This window comes from Taeniopygia guttata, chromosome 4A (assembly GCF_048771995.1).
Source record: "Taeniopygia guttata chromosome 4A, bTaeGut7.mat, whole genome shotgun sequence".
NCBI lineage: Eukaryota > Metazoa > Chordata > Aves > Passeriformes > Estrildidae > Taeniopygia > Taeniopygia guttata.
The window spans coordinates 5236628-5257182 of NC_133029.1; the positions used below are offsets into that span (position 1 = coordinate 5236628).

Here is a 20555-nt window from a genome sequence, read left to right on the forward strand (position 1 = left end):
TGTTCCCACAGCACATTCCAATGTACCCAGCCACAGCTGGGCTGTTCTGGTCCACATGAACCACTCTGCAGTTGCTCTGTTTGCTGGGTTTCAATGGAAAGCAGGGATCATCTTTCCTACCTGTTGCACAGGATTAGGATTGGGAGATGATCCCCATGGCTTGGTCTCCTCCAGAGGGCAGTTCAGAGCTGAGCTCCAGCTCTTCCCAGCGTTGCTGGAGGAGGCCCTGTGCTGCTTGCGCCTCAAAATAATTCAATATTTTGGGTTTTGGATGGAGGGAGGGCCTTGGGAAGGACTAACCCCATCCAGGGGATAAAAACATGGGGGAATTGTTCCAATCACAGATCCCAGACTGGTCTGGGTTGGAAAGGACCTTAAAGCCCATCTAGTCCCACCCCTGCCATGGGCAGGGACACCTTCTCCTATCCCAGGTTGCTCCAAGCCCCATCCAACCTGGCCTTGGACACTTCCAGGGATGGGGTAGCCACAGTTTCCCTGGACAATGAGTCCCAGTATTTTACCAGCTTTGTGGCAAAAACCTTCTTCCTCACCGTGATCCTCAAACACCTCACACGTCCCAAGGAAGAGAAATGACATAACCACATCAGGAATGACTTCTACATACAGACAGTGGGCTGAAACCAACTCTGCAGGGAAATCCTGGTCCCTGCTCTCCCAGTTTTCCACATTCCTGACAAAAATGATGTTCTTTTGATGCAGTTTTTAAAAAGCCACTTTAGAACAGCTTTTCTGCCAAGGAACATAAATGGAGCAAAATCTCTTCAATTGCTGCCACAAGGTCCCCAGTAGGACAAAATTAAACTTGTATTTATATGACAGCAGCTGTTGGGATATGAAATTATAGTTGTTGGAATAGTTTCTGAGTACATTTATGTACTTGTTTCTCTACTAATATCCATCCTTGTAATGGACAGAAGTGTGAGGAAAAATCCATCTGCTTTAGCACAGGACTGGGAGTCTCTGGATGGCCACTAGCCAGGAGCAAGGGCACAAGGACATCAGGGTGGGACAACTGTGGGTATAATTTAGATGTGCAGACAATGAAGTTAAAGTAAGCAGGGGTGAGTAAAGCCACAAAAAGTATGAAAAGGCTTCAGGGGACAAATCTCCACAGCAATATTTCTCTCCAAATCAGCAGCCATGACTTCCAATTTGAGCTGGCCACAGTCCAGCCTTCCTCTAATCCAGTACTTCTTCTCAAGATGATACCCTGCTTTGGAAATTATCACCTTGAACCACACCCATTTTCCCTAAACTACACCGAACCCCTCTCACTGACATCCCTCCAATCCAGGCCATCCCAAGGGAGGATTGCAGACAGGGAGTTGGGAATGCTGCTGCTGTCACTCCAGGCTTCCTTTCCCAAGAGGGATGCACATCACAGCTGGTTTAACTCATCTGCCTCCAAAATCTGCTCTGCTACTCAGAAATCTGCTCTGCTACTCAGGGAGCTGCTGCTTGAGCAGTGACACAATCGCTCATCCCAGCCACACATTTCTGTGCCTTTCCCAGAGGCTTTCAACCACTTCTCTGCATTAACAAACCTCACAAGACAAAAGATATTCCATTTATTATCTGATAGCTCCCTTATCAGGTCTCTAAGGAGGGTCCCAGCACCCAAATCCCAGCCTGCCAAGTCTCCCATGTCCATACCCACAGGCTCTGAAACTCAGAGCAGGCAGAAGCAGGGAGTTCTCCATAATCCTCACTCATCAAACAATGAACTGGAACTCTAAAAATAATTAAATGTGACAATACCATAAAATTAAGCTACTTTATACAGCTGTAAGCAATCCAGCTCCAGGAGATCCCCCTGCCCCTCTGGAATTGCTCCGGAGGCCACAGCCATCAGTTGTTATTTGTTGGGCCGATTGAACGCGGGTCGAGCTTTGTTAGGACAAACTTCTCCAGCATAAAATTTTACGCTGCTTCTCAGAGTAAATACAAATAAAGTTGCTAAGTGTGGCCTGTTCCCACCTCTCAGCTGTGGCTCTGGAGTTTGCATGCAAAGATTAAAGCCATTTGATGTGCTACTGCAGTAGTATAGACATGGAAAACGTGACTGCTCAGATCCTTGGACTCGCTCAAACTCCTGGAAGTTAATGTGGGACCCTAAGTGTGGGACCCTAAATGTGGGACCCTAAGTGCTCCCAGCAGTCCTACAGAAACAAGGATGGCATCAGGAACCCCCAAACCGGGTTGCCTGAATAACCCAAATCCCAACAATCCAATGCAAACTGCCTGAGGAGCATCACAAAATCCACAAAACCTTGAGGGCTGAGCAACACTCAGAAGGGGCTCGTAAAATGATAATTTGGAGGTTAACACAAGGAAAAGCAGGATGCAAAGTGTGTTCATGCTGAGTTTGGTGGGTCTGAAGGAGAATCCAAGCTGCAGGTTGGCAGGATTGAGATGAAAGCCAAGGCTGGCAAACAGCAACAGCTCCTGGTATTTGGTACTGACTCAACTCTTCAATGGAGAATCTTCAGGATTACTTCTGTACAACATAATTAACTTCTTTCAGTGTTTAAGGAAGTTTTAAGGGGTGCTTGTGGGTGTTATTCCAGCCTTTCCTGGAGAGGGAAGCTGTCATTGATTTCTCCTTTGTGTTGGCTGAAGAGAATTCACAAAGCACAGAAAGGAAAATTTAGTTAAAACTCAAACTTACCCTTTTTCTTGTTTTTCACTGAACTTGGACCTAACAAAGGTGAAGAAAAAAGAAAGAAAATTAGTGAAATTCAGGGATCATTTCATCACAGTAAATCCCCATTGCCATTTTATTTACCAAGTGGACAATGGATGTATTTGTGGCCCATGCAGCAGCACAGGAATGGTCTCAGCTGAGACGAGTATCCCAAATTTCAGAGCATCACAGAGTGGTTGGGGTTTGAAGGGACCTTTAAAGAATATCTGGTCTAACCCCCTGCTGACTCCTTGTGCGCCAAGTTGTTTAAAAATAAGAATAAAACACAAAAAAACCACAAAAGTAAAGAATTATTCTGAACTGGCTGTTTGAAACAATGGCAACCCAAACCTCCCGAGTACAGAGAGAAAATATTTACAGTGAAGCTGAGAAATGACAGGACTTTGTGAGCAGAGGCTGAAGTGTGAAACATGTTCCACAGCTTCCCCAAGAATTCATCATGCATGGGAATTAACTGCAAAAATCCCCAAACACTCCCTTGCTATTCATCAGGGAAATCCCTCTAAGATCTGGGGTTTAGTACAGCAATGACTGAAATCACCTTTAACTGAGATAAAATTATAACCAATTGAAAGTAATGAGGTTGCTTTGGGTCTGAGGGGGTGGGGAAAGGTAAATTCCAAACAGAAGAGCCTTTTTCCTGTGGACAGGTAAAGGAAAGACAGGAAAAGGACCAGAGAAATAACCCATCAACCTTACTGATGCCTTTCCAACAGGAATATTGATTTTCCTACATTGTGCTGTTGGGTCATGGGAAAATGATGGTATTATCTATAAAAGGCATTATCTGTAAAATACATTATCTATAAATTGAAGATAATATAATTTATATAATTTAAAGGAGAAATTCCTCCCTGTGAGGGTCTGGCACAGGTTGCTCAGAGAAGCTGGGGCTGCCCCAAACCTTGAAGTGTCCAAGGCCTGGCTGCTCAGGGCTTGGAGCAACCTGGAATAGTGGAAAGTGTCCATGCCCATGGGGATGAATGAGCTTTAAGGTCCTTCTAGCTAAATGATAATTTCTGCTAATTCCCAATTTTTAATAATATTTTTATACTATTTTTTTATAATATTCACAGGTTGGTAAACACATGGATTCCTAACAATGCCATGCCAGTATCCGACTAGGACACCACACCAGACTGCAAAACCTTTCAGGCTGGACAACCAGGCTCCTGATTCTGCACTTCTGAGCCCTACCAGTCCTCACTGTAGCCACTTGAATAACATTAGAAGAGGAAAAAAAAAATCCCTATTAAAGATCCCAGCCCATCCCAACCCAGCGAGACGCGAGCGGCTGTGCCTCGGCAGCCCTCGGAGTCACGAGAGTTTATTTCATGTTCCATAGATCCCACCATTAGCACCAGAACCAGAGTGAAAGTACAAATAGCTGTGGCCAGCCAGACACATTTGAGCTGGCTGGATCCAATTAGCTTCAAAGATGACTGGGAGGAATGAGAACCACATGGGATGTCAATGTTCGCAGTCTATATTACAACACACGCATCTGTTCCAGGCACGACAGAGAGAGATGTTATGGATCTGCAAGTGGAGCTTTCGACAGACACAAAAATATTCCTGACACGAGGGGGAAAGAAAACCAGGATTATTAAGCTTGGGAGCTTCTGAGTCTCTCTGGGGTTTGCATCTGTTCGCCTCCCCAGAGCAGGGGGGATCGTTTAATTGGAGCAGGGAGCTGAAGTTTCTGATACAGCAGAATTTCCCTTGGTTCTGCTCAAAACGGGAAGTTCGTGAGCTACTGCTCCATTTAGGCCAAAATGGTAATAAGTTACTGAATTTAAGCTGAGGGCCAGATCAATATTCCTCTCAGGTGCTGAGGTGCTGAGGCGTAAGGCTTGAAAACTTGGCTTGATAGATGTTGTCCCAACATTGATGTGCAGAGGAAAAAAATGGTAATTAAAAAATCCTTTCTGCCAGGGTTTTCAGAGGTCACAACCCAATATTTAAACATTAAACTTGTTAAAATATTTTAAAATAATTTTTAGAATGTTTAAGCTTGTTAAATGCAGTGGTTGAACACAGATAATATCATAATTATATATCATCATATATAATTCTCCTGTCAATGTCAGGAGAATGAGGCAAGCATTAAGGTCCTTCCCACCCAAACAAGTCTGGGATTCCATGATGTATCTGACCCACTGGTTACTTCTCAATTCATGGTTAAATACCTACAAGTTATGCAAACCATTTATTTACTGTAGCTTCATGCAGGCCTTGATTCCAAGGATGGCCTAAGAGAAAACTTTGTTTTTTTCCACTCCAAGATGTGGATCACAGGTGTATCCACTTCTTTCATTGTCCAGGAGTATAAAAAAAACAAAATACAGGATATCTTCTGCTGCTCCAGAGTTTAAAAACCTGCCACTATAATGGAGAAGAAAACTTGTTTGACTTGAGAACTTCTGACTGATCAACATCTCCCACACCTGATTTCAGGGACTTTGGTTGAGGATTTATTCCAATCCCGATGGGATCCGAGAGCATCCCAACCTCTCCTCTTTTCCCTTCTTTACACTGTGCACCTTTATGAGTGCACCTTTCTGCTCCTCATGAATTCCCTCCCAATCCATCAGGAATGTCCCAGAGATCCAGGTGGTCCCAGCTGCCAGGATTGAATGTGACAGCCACCCAAGCAAAGTTATTCTTCCTGACTTCTGTCCTTCCCATTAATCCCACCTCTCCCTTTCCACATGCTGCTTGTTCTCCTTTGAGGTCAAACCAGGCCCAGACCTTGGGAAGTCCATCCCCTTCTGATTTTCCCATCTTTCAACTGGAATTAAATATATGTTTAAACTCTGAGCCCTCCTTGAAGGAGTTGTCAGCTCTGTTCACCCCCTTGTTTAGGGGGAGGGAAGTTGGCCAGAACTGTTAACAGAGAAAAGGATTGGGAGAGCAGGACAGGCTGGATGGCTTTGAAGGATAATAAGGATGGAATGAGATTCAGTCATACAAAATATACAGTCCTATAAAATATATATACATGGGAAATAATAAAGTGTTCTGGTGGATGCTGGAGGACACCTGCACGTGCTCAGCTGCTGCTGCTCAGCCAGGCAAGCCAAAAAGACAATCCTAAAATGGGAATAACTCTGGAAAACATGGGGAAATCCTGCTGCCACTTAGTGAAGGGTTGAAGAAATCCTGGGAACAGTGAAGTCAATCCGAATCATCTGATACAAAAAGATGAATTGAAACAAGAAGAATTCCACAGAAAGGCTCCTGGAAAAGGCAACAAGTGGGAAAGTGAGCTCACCTTGGTGGACAACAGCACTGGGAAAGGCATGAGCACCACTGAGAAAAGAAGGAGAGGACCTGGAGGGCTTCAAGAACAGTGCTGGCACATCCAAACTGCTCCCCAAGACCATTGAGGTGGGAATGAGAAGGCTTCCAAGGAGAAGCACAGGTCTGGAGGGGATCTTCTGCCTCAGAGTGAGCCCTCCTGTGTCAAAGGTCATGGCTGCAAAGTCTCTCTGAAGTCTGTCAGTCCCTTTGGGTTCAGATGCAAACATCTCACTTGAAGCTGAGGAAAACACTTGCAAGAGATGAATTTTTGCTGTGCAAACCCCCAGCTGTGACCCAGCCAGCAGCAGAAGACATCTCCCTGTGCTTCAGGGAGCAGGTTCCAGCCCCAGCTCCTGCAGCTGTACCATCTGCTGGATCAATTCCAAGGCCTTCAGAAAAATCCCAGATGGTGATGCAACTCAAGGATATTACATGTGACATGTTTGCTCTCAGCAAGATTAATAGAGTTGACTTTGCACCCCCTCCAATCTCTCTTTCTGCACGCTACACACTGCTATGATTTACTATAAATGCAGAAATATCCCAAACTTCTTTAGGACATCTGCTGATATAAATAGGATATTAAAAAACCCCTGCATTCCCTTATTAGCTGTGTGTGTGGATTAACAAGAAATAGTTTAAATTCCTGCCAAACAGTTCCAACCGGTTTTATGGACAGGAACAGATCTTTGTAATTATGCTGATTTTATATCAAACCTATAAAAAGTTGACCATTATAGGAATCAGCCAAACAAAGGATATACCTAAGGAGGTGCTGAATGTGCTGGAATTCCCAGCTGCCAAGAGCAGAGAAAGCCATGGAATGCCAAAACCATGTTATAGCAGCATGATTTGAGTCAGGACATGACACCAAGTGATGTCTTTAAGGTGTTCATCCAGTTTAGGAAAGGTACACGGCAGCAGTCACCAGTTTTGGGTATCAATCCATCCATCCTTTGGAGATTGTGCCAACCTGTTTTCAGCATTCATTTGGAATTATTGATGCTTCTCCTATTTCCTAGCACTGAGTTACTATGGAACATCCTCAATCTTCTTCCCTAAGTGTGACACTGGTCTGGGGACATGTAAGACCAGGTCATTCAACTCAGGCACCTCTGTGCTTCCATCTCCCCTCCACCCTGGGAGATGAGAGGAGGGAGGTACTGAGGAATTCTCCTCATCCCAGGTTACAGATTAGAGACAAAATAATGGTGATTAATGAGATGTCAGCGTCATTCAGAAAAACCACATCACTTCTCATTCTTCCATAAAATGAGCATTAAATCATTAAGTCATAGAATCATGGAATGGTTTGGGCTGGAAGGACCTTAATGCTCATCCTGGAATGGGCAGGGGCAGGGACACCTCCCACTAGCCCAGGTTGTTCCAAGCCCTGTCCCACCTGGACTTGGACACTTCCCAGGATGGGGCAGCCACAGCTTCACTGAGAAATCCATTCCAGCCCCTCACCAACCACAGAGGGAAGAATTCCCTCCACATATCCAAAAATTGCCCCTCATTCAGGGGCAATTCACCCATTTCTCATTGTCATGTCACTACCACTCCTGATGACGAGTTCCCCTCTGGCTTCCTTGTAGGTCCTTTCAAACACGGGAAGTGGTGGAGTGCCCATCCCTGGAGGTGTCCAAGGAAGGCCTGGATGTGGCACTCAGTGCCCTGGGCTGGTGACAAGGTGGGGATTAATCACAGCTTGGACTGGATGATCTTGGAGGGCTTTTCCAACCTGAAGGACTCTAGGTTAAGGTCTACCCATCAAGCAACCCTTCTATCCCTATTTGACCAATACCAAAGGTGGAAAGAGCAGTTTGTGTGTTCCTTGAGATTCCAGGTGAGGATGAACCTCCTTCCATCCAGGATGTCAGTTTTCCCAAGGAATCAGAAACCTCCAGAACTCAGCAGCTGCCTTTCCAGCACTGGTGCAGTGACATTCACTTCATTCTCATGGGCAGAAGAAATGTAAAGCTTTTCAAATATTTTTAAGTGTGGGGTTATTAATGCCAGATTCCAGTGGATTGGAGAAAGCTCCCAACACATGCCTAATCTAGAACATGTGGTTTCGGGGGAGGTTTGGAACCAATATGTTTTCAACATTTTCAGGAAATTTGGTCTATCCAGATGAAAGCTTCTTGGACCCTACTGAACTATCAGTCAGTGATGCAAACACTGAAACAAGAGGAATATTCTCCCTTTTCCCTGAAAAAGAAAGTGCTTCTTTACCAACTCCAGAGAAAGCAATGGGTCTGCTGAAGAGCAGCTTTGGGATTATTACTGCAGAATACTTAGAGAATATGATAAATGATAAATCTAGGAAAACATCCCAGAAGTAAATTGCATGCTGTGCTACTCCAGAATTCCGGCACATCTTCCCAGGGTGGCTTTTTGGTGAAGAAGGGGGATCCTCTGCTGAGAGTGGAGGAAAAGTGCTGCCCTCACTAACAGGAACCCAAGCCAGGAGTGTGAATGAAAATTAACTTCAACAAATCTGAATACAGAGAATATGTTTGCTAAGGGAATGGGGAGGGAATTCACGACACAAAGTAGGGAAAGGATGAAACAGCACTGTGGGATGTGTGAGTCCCTAGGGCAGAACCCAAGGCATTCCAGCTTTCCTCAGCCACCACTTCTCCTTCTTTCCCTGCTTTTGTTTCAGCCTTGTTTTAAAACTCCTTAAAATTCACGTGTGAACACAGCCACCCTTAATGTTCTTTGCCTGGTCACACCTTAAATCAAGATGCTCCACATGAGCAGCACCCCACAAGCCAGCGCTCCCTCCCCACCCTTCATCCAGTGGGATCTTGGTCCCATGCCATTCCCAGAGTCACCAGAGGGACATCCCAGCCTGCTCCACCTGCACAACACAAGCCCTGAATTTCAGGATTCTTTGCTTTGTGTTGCCCTGTCCCCCTGTGGAGCGGGAGGCTGCTGAGTCCCCAGAAATGGCTCGGGGACAGTGACACCCATGAACCCCCCCAGCCCTGTGCAGGACTGCCCCAGCCCAAGCTGGTCTCCACCAGCTTGGGAAATCAAGGACAGTTTGCAGCTCATTTTGGATTCTTCTGAGGCACTCCCTTGGCTCCATCCAATTTTTGAGGCAATTCTTCATCTCTTTGATGGACTTCTCATGTGCCTCCAGGGGAAGTGTCCTGCACTGAGGTCACTCCTGGGGCTGCTTGGCCACAGGGTGTGAGAAGAGCTCGTGCCCTGGCACCAAGGGCTGGGAATCATCCCTCATGTGGTGGCTTAGGGATGAGAGTGGCCTTTGCTGCCTCCCTGCTCCTCTCCTCACATTCCACCAAAGGACAAACCTCCATCCATGTGTCATCCAGATGAGCAGATGCTGCTCCAGGAGCTCCATGGATCAGTAGCCTGCTCCCTCCCCATCCCTCTGATCCCAAACACCAGCCCCCAGTTCAAGCTCATCGGGCTGAAAACAAACAGAGGGAAGTCACAGCTCATCCCTGGAATCCCTGGAGAGACACGAGATGCCAGAGAGCCACAATCTCTCTTCTCAAACAGCTTCAGACCACGTAAGATCTCATCAGGGACAAGGCTTTTTTTGCTGTTGAGAAAGTTTTTTTTTTCTCCTGCCAGCACTCAGAGATTTTTGCTTGGCTTGACAAAACCCAGGACTCCTTGGGGAATCATTTGGTGAAGCTCCTAAGGACAGTTAAACTCAAATTTACAGATAATGCCAAGAGTGGCAGTAGGTTGCTTACCCTGATCTTTAATCATATTCGAGGGGAAAAAAGTCTGATTACTGCAGATGATCAGAACTGAAGTGTGAACAAGAGACAGACCTAAGAGGCAATTACTCATCAACCTGATTTTTGCTCCAGGTAAAAGTGGAAAGGACAAAAACAGCAGGATGAATTAGCTGTGCTCATGCATTCCACAGGTTTTTCCACCTTCAGAAGGATGATGGGACTCAAAGGACACCAGGTGCTGTCTGAAGGGAGGAGCTGGAGCAGGTAGAGCCCCATCAGCCCTGTGTATCTCCTTCTTAAGTGCCTTTTGGCATGAGGAAAAATACCAAAAAGGTGAAGGACTGTAGGAGAACCAGGATGGAACAGCACCTGTCCTTTAGAGGTCTGTCACCTCTGCTGTTGTCACAGTGCTGGTCCCATTTAGGATGAGAGACTGGATCCAGTCACCTTCTGGGGTTCTCTCTACCCTACAACCTCAACTCTGCTCTCCAAGAGCCAGAGCTCTGCTGAAAATCCCTCCTCACTTCCTCGAGCAAGGCAGACGTGTCCCTGCTCACTGCAACGGGAATTTCCAGGGCTTTACAGGACAGAAGGAACAACCAAGGTGATTCACCTCCTCCATCCCATCCAGATCCACCGTGGGATCAATGGCACGGCACCAGGACAGGCTGCTGGTACCAGAAGGCTCTAAAAACCAGCTCCAGCCTCTGAGTAGGTGCAAGAACACCACAGCACAAATGTGGTCACGAGCAAAGACAAAATCCTGCTCCCAATTAACGCCAGAGCCACTGTTGCTGGCAAAATCCTCTTGCACTGCCTCTTCAGAAACACAAAAAGCCAATCAAACAGGAATCTCCACCCTCCTCAGCTCTGCTCCCACATCACCAGTCCCAGCCAAGTTCCTGGGGTTCACACCAGAACCTGTGGCCATCATATTTCATTTTCCACCCTCTGGCTGGCTCTGGAAGGAGGATGTGATGTGCCTTTTGTTTCCCTTCAGGCATTTCGGTTGGATTCCAAGTGCAGAGCTGACAAAGAACATTCCCAGTTCTAATTCGAGGATCCCAAGGCTTTTTTTGGCTGCTGGCTGGAGTCACCAGGCTGATTTTCTATCCACCACTGCACCCTCTTGCTTCCTTTATCAATCCCACATATTTAAATCCAACAATTTGAAACGTAGCGTTACAGCTGTGTTTTTATTTTGTTTGTTTTATTCGGTTGTTGCCTAACACAAAACACTCTGACATTTTCAGTCACATCCCACTAAGATAAACAATGAACATATGTCATGAATTCCAGCAGAAATGATTCCCAAGTGGGGCAGCAGCAAGGTTTGAAGTGGGAGTACGAGAGGCTCTCCTGAATTGTTTGCTGGATGTTTGAAATGAGCTCTTGCTGTGGTTATCCACAAGGAATCGAGGGCAGGTGGGAGGAAACCTCTCCGACAGTCTCATCCCCGCAGAACTTGACGTGTTTTTCCTCCACCCATCCATAATCCTGCCTAATTGGATGGAAAACCTCCATGGCATTGAGCAGCTGCCTGAGAACTGATGGATTAATTACACAGGAAAATGTGGGGTCTCTAACCAAGGACCTGCCTGTATGCACCCACACGTACTCACAGCTGGATGAATCTACAAACAGGGAAAAAGGAGGGGAAAAAGGGGGAATAAAGGGGAAAAAGAAGGAAACCCAAGAGAGACCCCATCGCTCTTGTGAGGATTGTATGAATTTGATAAGGGAGAAAAAGAAGGGAAAAAACAGGAAAAAGGAAACCCAGGAGAGAGTCTATCACTCTTGGGAAGCTCAAGTGAAGTCCCTGGATCAGCTGGGACACAGGGAATGCTGCCTGGCTCAGCCAATCCTTGCATTTATCCATTGAAAGCAATTAAGGCACTTCCCCAAATCCTGCTGGAATTAGTGGGATCAGATATGACTCCAATAATGTCTCCATACATCACGGCCAACAAAGCCCTCATGAAAACATTCAACCCCAGCCTCATTCACAGCTTCTTCCCCAAGGAATTCCTCACTGGAGCTCTGCAGCTCCGGGCTGGTGCAGCTCTGTGACAGCTGAGAGGGTTCCAGTGAGTGGCCAGGGAGGGCACAGTGAGGACAATCACAGCTGCCACCACCGGAGCAGCAGCTCCAGGTTTGGCTGTTCACAGAATCCCAGCATAGTTGGAAGGAACCTCTGGAGATCATCCAGTCCAAGGCAGGGTCACCCTTTGGAGCAGGTGACACAGGAACATGTCCATGTGGGTTCGGGGTGTCTCCAGAGAGGGAGACTCCACATCCTCCCTGGGGATCTGCTCCAGGGCTCTGCCCCCTCCATGGAAAGAAGCTCTTCCTTGTGCTGAGGTGGAACTCCTTGTGCTGTCGTTTATGGGCATTGCCCCTTGTGCTGGAGCCTGGCACTATCCTCTGACAGCCTTTGGAGAGATCTGTATGGATTATGAGATCCCCTCAGTCACCCATGACACCCCAGACAGAAAAACAAACTTATTCATCCCAAAATCTGCAGGAGGAAGATCCTTGTGGTGGCAAGGGCAGGACCTGAGTGGGGAGCTCAGGTGGATCTGATCCAGTTCCACAACAATTCCTCCACGTGGAGCAACCAGACGGGCCTGGGGCGTGTGCTGAGCCTGCAGAACCTCCCTGGCTGAGGGTTTATCCACTGAAATCAAAGCTCAACTGCAAATCTGCCAGCAGGGAGACAATGGAGCCTCTCATGCTGCGAGGAGGGAGCAGCAGCTTCCAGAGGAGTCCGGCATTTCCAGCGCTCGGTGCAGCTCAGCTGCACTCAGGGCTCAGCTGCAGCCACATTCCTGCCCCTCTGGAACATCTGTTCTCCTCTCATTAGTGCTGGCCCTGTTGTGTAACACAAGGAACTCTGTGAGATTCCTGAAGCTCAGTGTGTGACCCGGGGCGTTCCGAACAGCCCCGGCTCTCAGGAGTGGAATTCAGACGGAATCACCAGTCACTTCCAATAACGTGGCTCGCTGCTCAAAGCGCAGCTGGAAAAGGAGCTGAGCTCTGGCCAAGTTTGAGCACAGCCCTGGGAGCTCAGAATCCACCCACAAGTGCAGTCAGAGCAAGTGTCTGAAAGTGCCACCGAGGTGACGGCGACGGAGAATTCCTTCTCATCCTCAGCAGTTCCAAATATCTCAGTGGCCACCCCACGGCCTCATCCCAACCAGGGAAAGACAAAAACCCCCAGAGCAGCTCCAGGGATGGACCAGATCAGCAGCACCTCATCACAGCTTTGTAAACTTGCAAATAATGAAGCAGAGCTCCTTCTGGAACAATCCAGATCCCAACTGGAAGGGCTGCTGAAGAAGCCAGGGGGCAGAGGGAGGTTGTGGATGGGTCAGGACACACCAACCATTATTCTAATGTGATCCCTGTAAGTCAGGATAATTCCTCACCCTGGACACCACACAACTGGGCTTGGGTCTCTCCCAGCTTTTCCTATTTAACATCCATCTGGGACACCAACATAGCAGAGCTCTCAGTGAGGAATTCTGGGCTTCAGCACAATCATGGAATCATAAACTGGTTTTGGTTGGAAGGGACCTTAAAGCTTTTCCCATTTCACCACCTGCAATGGGCAGGGACACCTTCCACTATCTCAGGTTGTTCCAAGCTCTGTCCACCCTGGCCTTGGACACTTCCAGGAGCATCCACAGCTTCTCTGCACAGCCTGTGCCAGGGCTGGAACAGAGCTGGAACCAGCAGCGAGACACCACTCTGGGTTTTTAGGGACAAGACCTTAAACAGATCCCTGTTATCATAAACCTGGGAATAACACAGAGATAGGGATATGTAAATAAGCTGCAGCCTTAATTTTATCACAGTAATAACAAATACTGACAGCAACATCCTAGGAAAGGGATGAGTTTATCCCCAAAGATTAAAACATCCCATTATTCCCAATTTCTCCCCTTTAGGAGGAAATCACAGAGAAATTCTGGGGGAAATCAGTAAGAAGGAGCACTTTGTGGTGAGCCTTTCCTTCTGAGAGCGTCTCCTGTGCTCCAGGATCCAGGAAATGTCCAATATTTACTGCGTGCTCATCACCATGGTTTCAGAGCACAATAAGGCTCTATCGCCCTGCATCCATCTGTGTTTCTGGGAATGCCGGGGCTTTGGGAATTGCACAGGGCCAACACAAAGGCACCCATTGTTCTGGAGGCAGAGGGACGAACCTGCCCTTTCCACAGGAGAGGAAGCCAGCAGGAAAAGTTGCTATTGTGAGCTGGATATTTAAAAAAAAAAAGAGAAAAAAAAGTCCGATTGCATCGTCAGTGCTGCTGGGTTGGGAAAGGGGGATGGCTGGGACAGGCCACCTGTGGGATTGGGGGCTGTCCAGGGGAGCCAGCACCCCCAGCCAGATTGGCATCAGCTACCTGCTAAACCATCCCCAAAATATCCAAAATCCATCCTAAAACCACTCTAAAAGTCAGGCTGGTGTCAGCTACCTGCTAAATCATCCAGAAATCATCCTAAACTCATCCTAAAACACAGGCTCTGGCATCAGTTACCTACTACACCACTCAGAAATCTTCCTAAAAGCCAGGCTGGCATCAGCTACCTGCTACACTATCCAAACCCCATCCTAAATCCTTCCTAAAAGCCAGGCTCTCACACCAGCTACCTGCTAAACCATCCAGAAAACATCCAAATTTTACCCTAAACCCATCCCAGAATCACCCTAAAACCATTCTCAAAACCAGCTACCTGCTAGATCATCCGAAACCCACTGTAAAACCACTGTGAGACCATTCTAAACCTATTCAAAACCCACTCTAAAGCCATCTTAAAACCACTGTGAAATCACCCTAAAACCACCAAGCAAATCCTAAGAGGGTGAAACTGGACCCACATAGCTGGAGCATCACTTCCAAAGCTCCACATAGGAGCAGGGATGGGGAAGAGCTTTAAATCCCCCAGAATTTCATTCTCCTTTCCACACAAAGCCATTTGCAGTGCTGGAGTTCTCCTCCAGGACTTTCCTTGGCAGAAAGAACTGCCAAAGTAGTAGGAACCAAATTGTTGTCAGCTTAAGGCCAGCCATCTGCTCAGCCTCTTCCCAGCTGCCATGCTCCCAATCAAAGCCTGGAGAACAATCCCTGATGTTTCTCACCAAGCTCAGTATGAAAAAAATCTAGGAAGGAAAAAAAAAAAAACCCAACAAGCCAACAACTCCAAACCCAAAATGCAAAAAAACTCAGAAACCAGGAAAGCAGCCCGGCAGGGATCTAACTGGGAACAGAGATGAAAGTAGGAGAAAAAGAAACTATTTTATTTGTTTAAAACAATGTTTTTTAAAGAGTCCTATTGACATCTGCTTTGTAAATGCTCTGTCATTATTTATAACCTCCAGAGCACGGAATTGTCTCTGGAGTTAAAACCATGCTACTCCCAGATTTTGGCTTTGTTAGCAAAGAGCCAGCAGCATTTTTACTGGCACTCTGGGAATAGAGATCTAACATTTCATACCCAGTTTATTTAAAAGTGGACTAATTTAACATCCTTGATGGTTCCTTTTAGCACAACTGTTGCTAATTAGCAGCTCCAGAATGATTTGTTCATCTGGGAGCAGCAGCAGTTCCACGGCAGCATAAATACACCAGGGCAAAAGGGAAGGAGGGGGAAAGGAGAAAATAGGGAAGAGGCATTGGAGAGGGGCAGGATTTAGAGAATTAAAGGAAATGAAGCAACAGGTGGAGATGGGAACACTGAGGAGAAAGAGGCAAAAAAAGAACAGTGGAAAGGGATAATCCTGGACCTTGAGAAACTGGGAAAAGTTGTGGCAGTTTTTAAAGCTGTGCAAAAGTTGGGTCTGGTGGCATGGACTGGAAAGTGGCTTCAGGATGATGATCCCAGGGCTGGGACAGGCACCAGCCCCCAGTGATCCTGTGGGATGCCCCAGGGCTGAAGGGATGCAGGGACAAGGAGAGGGACCTTGGCCAGGACACGACCTCGGCTGCTTTAAGTGGCCCCAGGGCACCGTGGGTGCAGGGCCACAACCCAAAATTAAGTAAACCCAACCATAAAACATCTCAGGGGTCAGAAGGCTGAAACCAGAGTCCTCCAAGGTGGAGCCCCTGAAATTCCAGAGTCCTCTTGGAGAGTGACAGGATCCAACTGATGGCTTTGCACACAATTTTCCTTGGATTTTTTAACAAAGAGGCATCAAAGCAGCTTTGCTGCTCCCATGTCCCATCCCTGTGGCTCCATGCTCTGGGCACAGCCAGGACCATCACCCTCCCCTGGCTGCACAGAACCAGCTCTGCCCTGTCCCAAAATCACCTCTTGCACAGCAAAAGGCTTGAAAGCAAATCGTTCAAAAATAAAAAGCTTTTGGGAAAGGGAACCAAATTCTCCCTGATGTTTATAAATCACCAAAGCCAGCCTGTTGCTGGTACCAGGATGAGCAGGACTGGAAGAGCTGGGAAGGGTCGGAGCAGCCTCCCTCCAGCCCAGCCTCTATGCTCGGATCACTTTGGTCTTTCCCTGCATGTGTAAAAGCACTTGAAAGTTCATAAAATTAATTCCAGACAAATATTAGTGAGGCATCAAGTGGAAAGCACATCTCCTTCCTTCTGGGAATTTATAGTTCAGCCACTTTTATCTTCGGGAGCCTTTTTGCAGATCAAAGATTTGATCAACTTTCCCTTTGCGAAACTCACAAAGAAAATGGTGTTATCAGGACCATGACATGGCTTTATTTATTAGTTTAATGATTCATTGTCCTGCTCTGACAGAAAGATTCCTTCACAAAGGTCTAAAACAAACAGCCTGAGTTCCCCAAGGCCGTGGCTCTGTTTGTTTCTTGATTTTATGGTTGTTACAAGGTCAAGCCCTGCCCTGACAGCTCCCATTTGTTAAGTGCAGTTCTACAACTTCCACAGCCAAACATGGGACAACCACTTGCCAAAGCCAGAGGGACACAGCCTGTCACTCTGGCAGTTTTTCCAGTCTCCACCACATGTAGGGTCAAAATCCCTAATTTGCAAAAAGACACAGGTAAGAATCACAGGATCAGTGTGGGTGGAAAAGGCCTCCAAGACCACCGAGTCCAACCTGTGACTGATCCCAGCCCAGAGCACTGAGTGCCACATCTGGCACTTTGGATACCTCCAGGAATGGGCACTCCAAACCTCCCTGGGCAGCTCCTTCCAATGCCTGACCGCCCTTTCCAGGAAGGAATTCCTCCTGATGTCCAACCTGACCCTTCCCTGGCCCAGCCTGAGGCTGTTCCCTCTCCTCCTGTTCCTGTTCCCTGGGACCAGAGCCTGACACCCCCTGGCTGTTCCCTCCTGCCAGGAGCTGTGCAGAGCCACAAGGTCCCTCCTGAGCCTCCTTTTCTCCAGGCTGAGCCCCCCCCAACTCCCTCAGCTGCTGTTGGGACCCCAGACCCTTCCCCAGCTCCATTCCCCTCCCAGGACTGGATAAGAGTGGAAATGCTCTGAATTTCTGGAGTGACTCAAGTCTGAGCATGCAGGGAACATCAGGGAAATCAGGGAAGGGAATGCCAGTCATGAAAGGACAACACTGGGCACAAGGGTGATGGGCAAAACCCTTGTTAGACACCAACCTTCAGCCTCCCTGTCTCTCCTCAGCAGCTCTCTGCACATCTGGCAAGGCAGAGGCAGCCTGAGGGATGAAGTTGATCCCTCCCAACATCTGCCGGCAGCGCTCCATCGACACCGCTCGCCTCCAGTGGGAACTTGCTACTACACAAGCAACTGGTGAAGACACTGGGATAGATTTCAAGGAGACTGGGAAAAGGACTGGGATGCTGCCTGAGCCATCTGAGCACCAGAGAGACACCAGCTCCAAAAGTGAGGGCCCACACTGGGCTGGAATCACTCAGGGAGTCTGTACCAAATGCATCAGACTTGTCAGCATTCCAGGCAAGAGGAATCCAGGGAGTTTCACCAAGTTATTTCTTGGAGCAGAGCCCCAGGGAAATGATTCTCCACTGTGAAACTGCAAAGGTTTCAGGGGAGATGGGAAACTCACAGAGCTGGACTGGAAAACTAATGATGATAACAGAGTAAGGACTTGGGCACAGAACCACAATTCCATCAGTTCTGTCCCTGCTTTCCCCTTCATCCAGTCCTTTCTCCACTCCTATAAAAGGGGATCTGTTCTTTCCTGCAGTAGGGAAGCACAGGAGCTCTTCCAGGAGTTCATGCTCCTGTCTTTGTGTCATGGCAATCATGGAAACCCAGGACTGGAAATCAAATTCCTCACAAAGAAATCAGGAACCTTTCTGCTCTTTTAATCCAAGCTTTGTACAACTTGGCCTTCCCTTCACACGGGCTTTGACCCCACCTGAGACTCCACAGCAACTCAAAACCCCCTTAAAAGCAGCCACCAGTTTGGAATGCAGATGTTCCCAGCTGTTTGTTGGATTGTGAAAAGCTCCTTGATGATTTTAAGCAAAGTTGGGTGTGCAGGACAACAAATAAGGGCAAACAAGTACAAATTAAAATTTTAAACTAGCACAGTTCGTGGAATCAAGAATGGAATTCCTAAGCAGCATTAATTCAACCTACAGCTTCAGAAATCAGAACTCCTGGAATTCCTCATCTGGGAGGGGACCAAAATCAGGGAGAAACTGAGCAGGACTCACCGTCGGGCCCTTCGCTGCCTTTACTCCTTTTATTCCGACGGACGCGTCTCCCTTCTTCTCCAACGTGCAGCTTCTCCTCGGGGTGAAAGAAGTTCAGCAAGGCCAGCTGTAAGGAGAGGGACAAGTTTAATCATCTTTGCATGGCTGGTTCAGCCAAGCTGAGAAATTGGAGCCTAAATGCCAAATCCTTTCCAGCAAGGATGAGTGGGAGAGCCGAGGAGGATGCGAAATGGCTGCTCACGGATCTCAGCTCATCCCAAGTCCCCTTGGAAGCAGTCTAGGACTTGGGAAAACTCCACCTGAGGGGTTCCAGCATGGAGAATCCTTCCCACAGAGATGGGGGACTGCAGGCCAGGGCTGCAGGGAGACCTATGGCAGGAAATAATCAAACACCTCAAAGGCCGACACGATAATTCCTAATTTTTCTCTGCAAAACTTGCCCAATCCCGGTGCTCTTTCTACAGCATTACTCACTGCCAGTAAGTTTTTCCTCTCTCAACCTCTTCTCTGCAAGCCTCATTAGCTACTGAGATTCAAAGGTCTTCAGGGACCTTTAAATCCAACTCAATATACCACATAAATTAACACTTTAAACCTACAGCAACATTTGTAACACAAGATTTGCCAGGAGGCAAAAGTTTTATGTAGAGACCTCCTATTCAGGAAAAAATTGCTGCCGCCTTAAGAAGTCTTTAACAGAGCAACATCCCGACCCAGAAATTGGAATTTGGGGTTAGAAACCAGAATTCCAGCTACCCCCGGGTGTGGCAGCTCATCACCAGTGGCATTTTCCTGTTATTTCTACTTCATTAAAAAGGGAAGTCAAAGATCAATTAGGGACCAAACACCTTCTGTGTGTTACTGCATCCAACAGCCACTGGTAGGCTGTTCCTACCAGGATGGGGTTTTCTTGCTCAAGAAACCTGATCTGCTTATTCCAGCTGTAAATAAACAGCAAAACAAAAACACAGCCCAAGACAAGAACCAGGAGGCTTCAAAAGGCAGCCCCAAAGGTTATCGAACCCATCATTGTTCTGAGAACAAAACTTTGGGCATCAAAAGCATATTTGAAAGAGCAGAGAAGAACAAACACCTCCCCTGAATTGCCGGGCTCGTTAAGCTCCAGCCCATAAAAGTCTCTATCAGGAGCAATAATCGCAAAAGGCCCTTGGCTTTTCACAAGCCCCAGGGCTCTCACCTCCCCTCTCCCTCGCATTCCCAAGGCATTTCCCAAGCACAGCTCCCCTCCCAACCTCAGCATCCCAGTCCTTCACTCGGATTTTACATCTGCATTTTGCTTTTCTCCAACAAGCTCTGGTGCAGTCTCACAAACTGAAATATTTGGAAACCCTTTCGTTTCCAAAGAAGAATTCCCCAAAGCATTTCTCAAATTCCCAAACTGTTGCTATTTCCTTCTGCCCGTGTGCAGGCAGGTCTGCAAAATTCCTGGGTGGTTGCCATTGCAATGATGTTGTGGCTGAAAGGACCCCAAAATGCTGTGGGATAACCTGGGATCAGCTTCCCAAAGTCACACTACTAGGCTTTTAAACGTCCCTAAAAGGTGTGAGTAATGATAAGTAAAACTTATCTGCTTGAGGAAGGCCACTTACAGGGTTGGACAGACAACTGAAGGTTTATAACAAGGAATAAAGGGCGAGAACAATTCCCAAAGCACCACGTTCCCAAAGCTCCCACATCCCACTGCACTGCCCCAGGTGTGGAACACTGGAGCAGGATGCTCCTGTAGGCACCACCAGCACCTTTCCCGACACACCACAGCACAGCCAGAGATGAGAAAAAGTGAATTTCTCTTTAAACCCCTTATTTAACTCACGCTGAGACACTGCAGAACTAATTGAAGGAACAAACTGCATTATAATTTGGGTTAAAGTGTCAGTGAAATCCTCAGCGTGGCTTTGGAATGCTGTTATTGCCTGGATCATTACTGGAGTTTTACAGAGCAGGGTAATAGAGGCTGGAACAGAAATAGAGGCTGTTCCTCGAGGTTGAACAACCCCAACTTCCCTGCTCTGCTCCAGGTTTTAATCTGATGCCACTTGTCACTGACCACTCAGAAAAACACTAAATTTTGGCTAAAAGTAATCTGTCCATTAAACTCTGCATTTCTAGTCAGAAAGAGAAATGACAGTGAGGG

The 20555-nt window shown here is 47.3% G+C and overlaps 1 protein-coding gene across 6 annotated transcripts in view; it reads right to left on the bottom strand.

The window, feature by feature from the left end:
• Positions 1-20555, bottom strand: part of EDA (ectodysplasin A) — a 61631-nt gene that overhangs the window by 6839 nt on the left and 34237 nt on the right. For all 6 annotated transcript variants that reach the window (XM_030272471.4, XM_072929059.1, XM_030272474.4 and 3 more), the window contains exons 2-3: positions 18401-18506; positions 2690-2719 (exon numbers count right to left, since the gene is read on the bottom strand). In XM_030272471.4, the coding sequence (XP_030128331.1) occupies positions 2690-2719; positions 18401-18506 (136 nt within the window). The remainder of the gene's footprint in view (positions 1-2689; positions 2720-18400; positions 18507-20555) is intronic.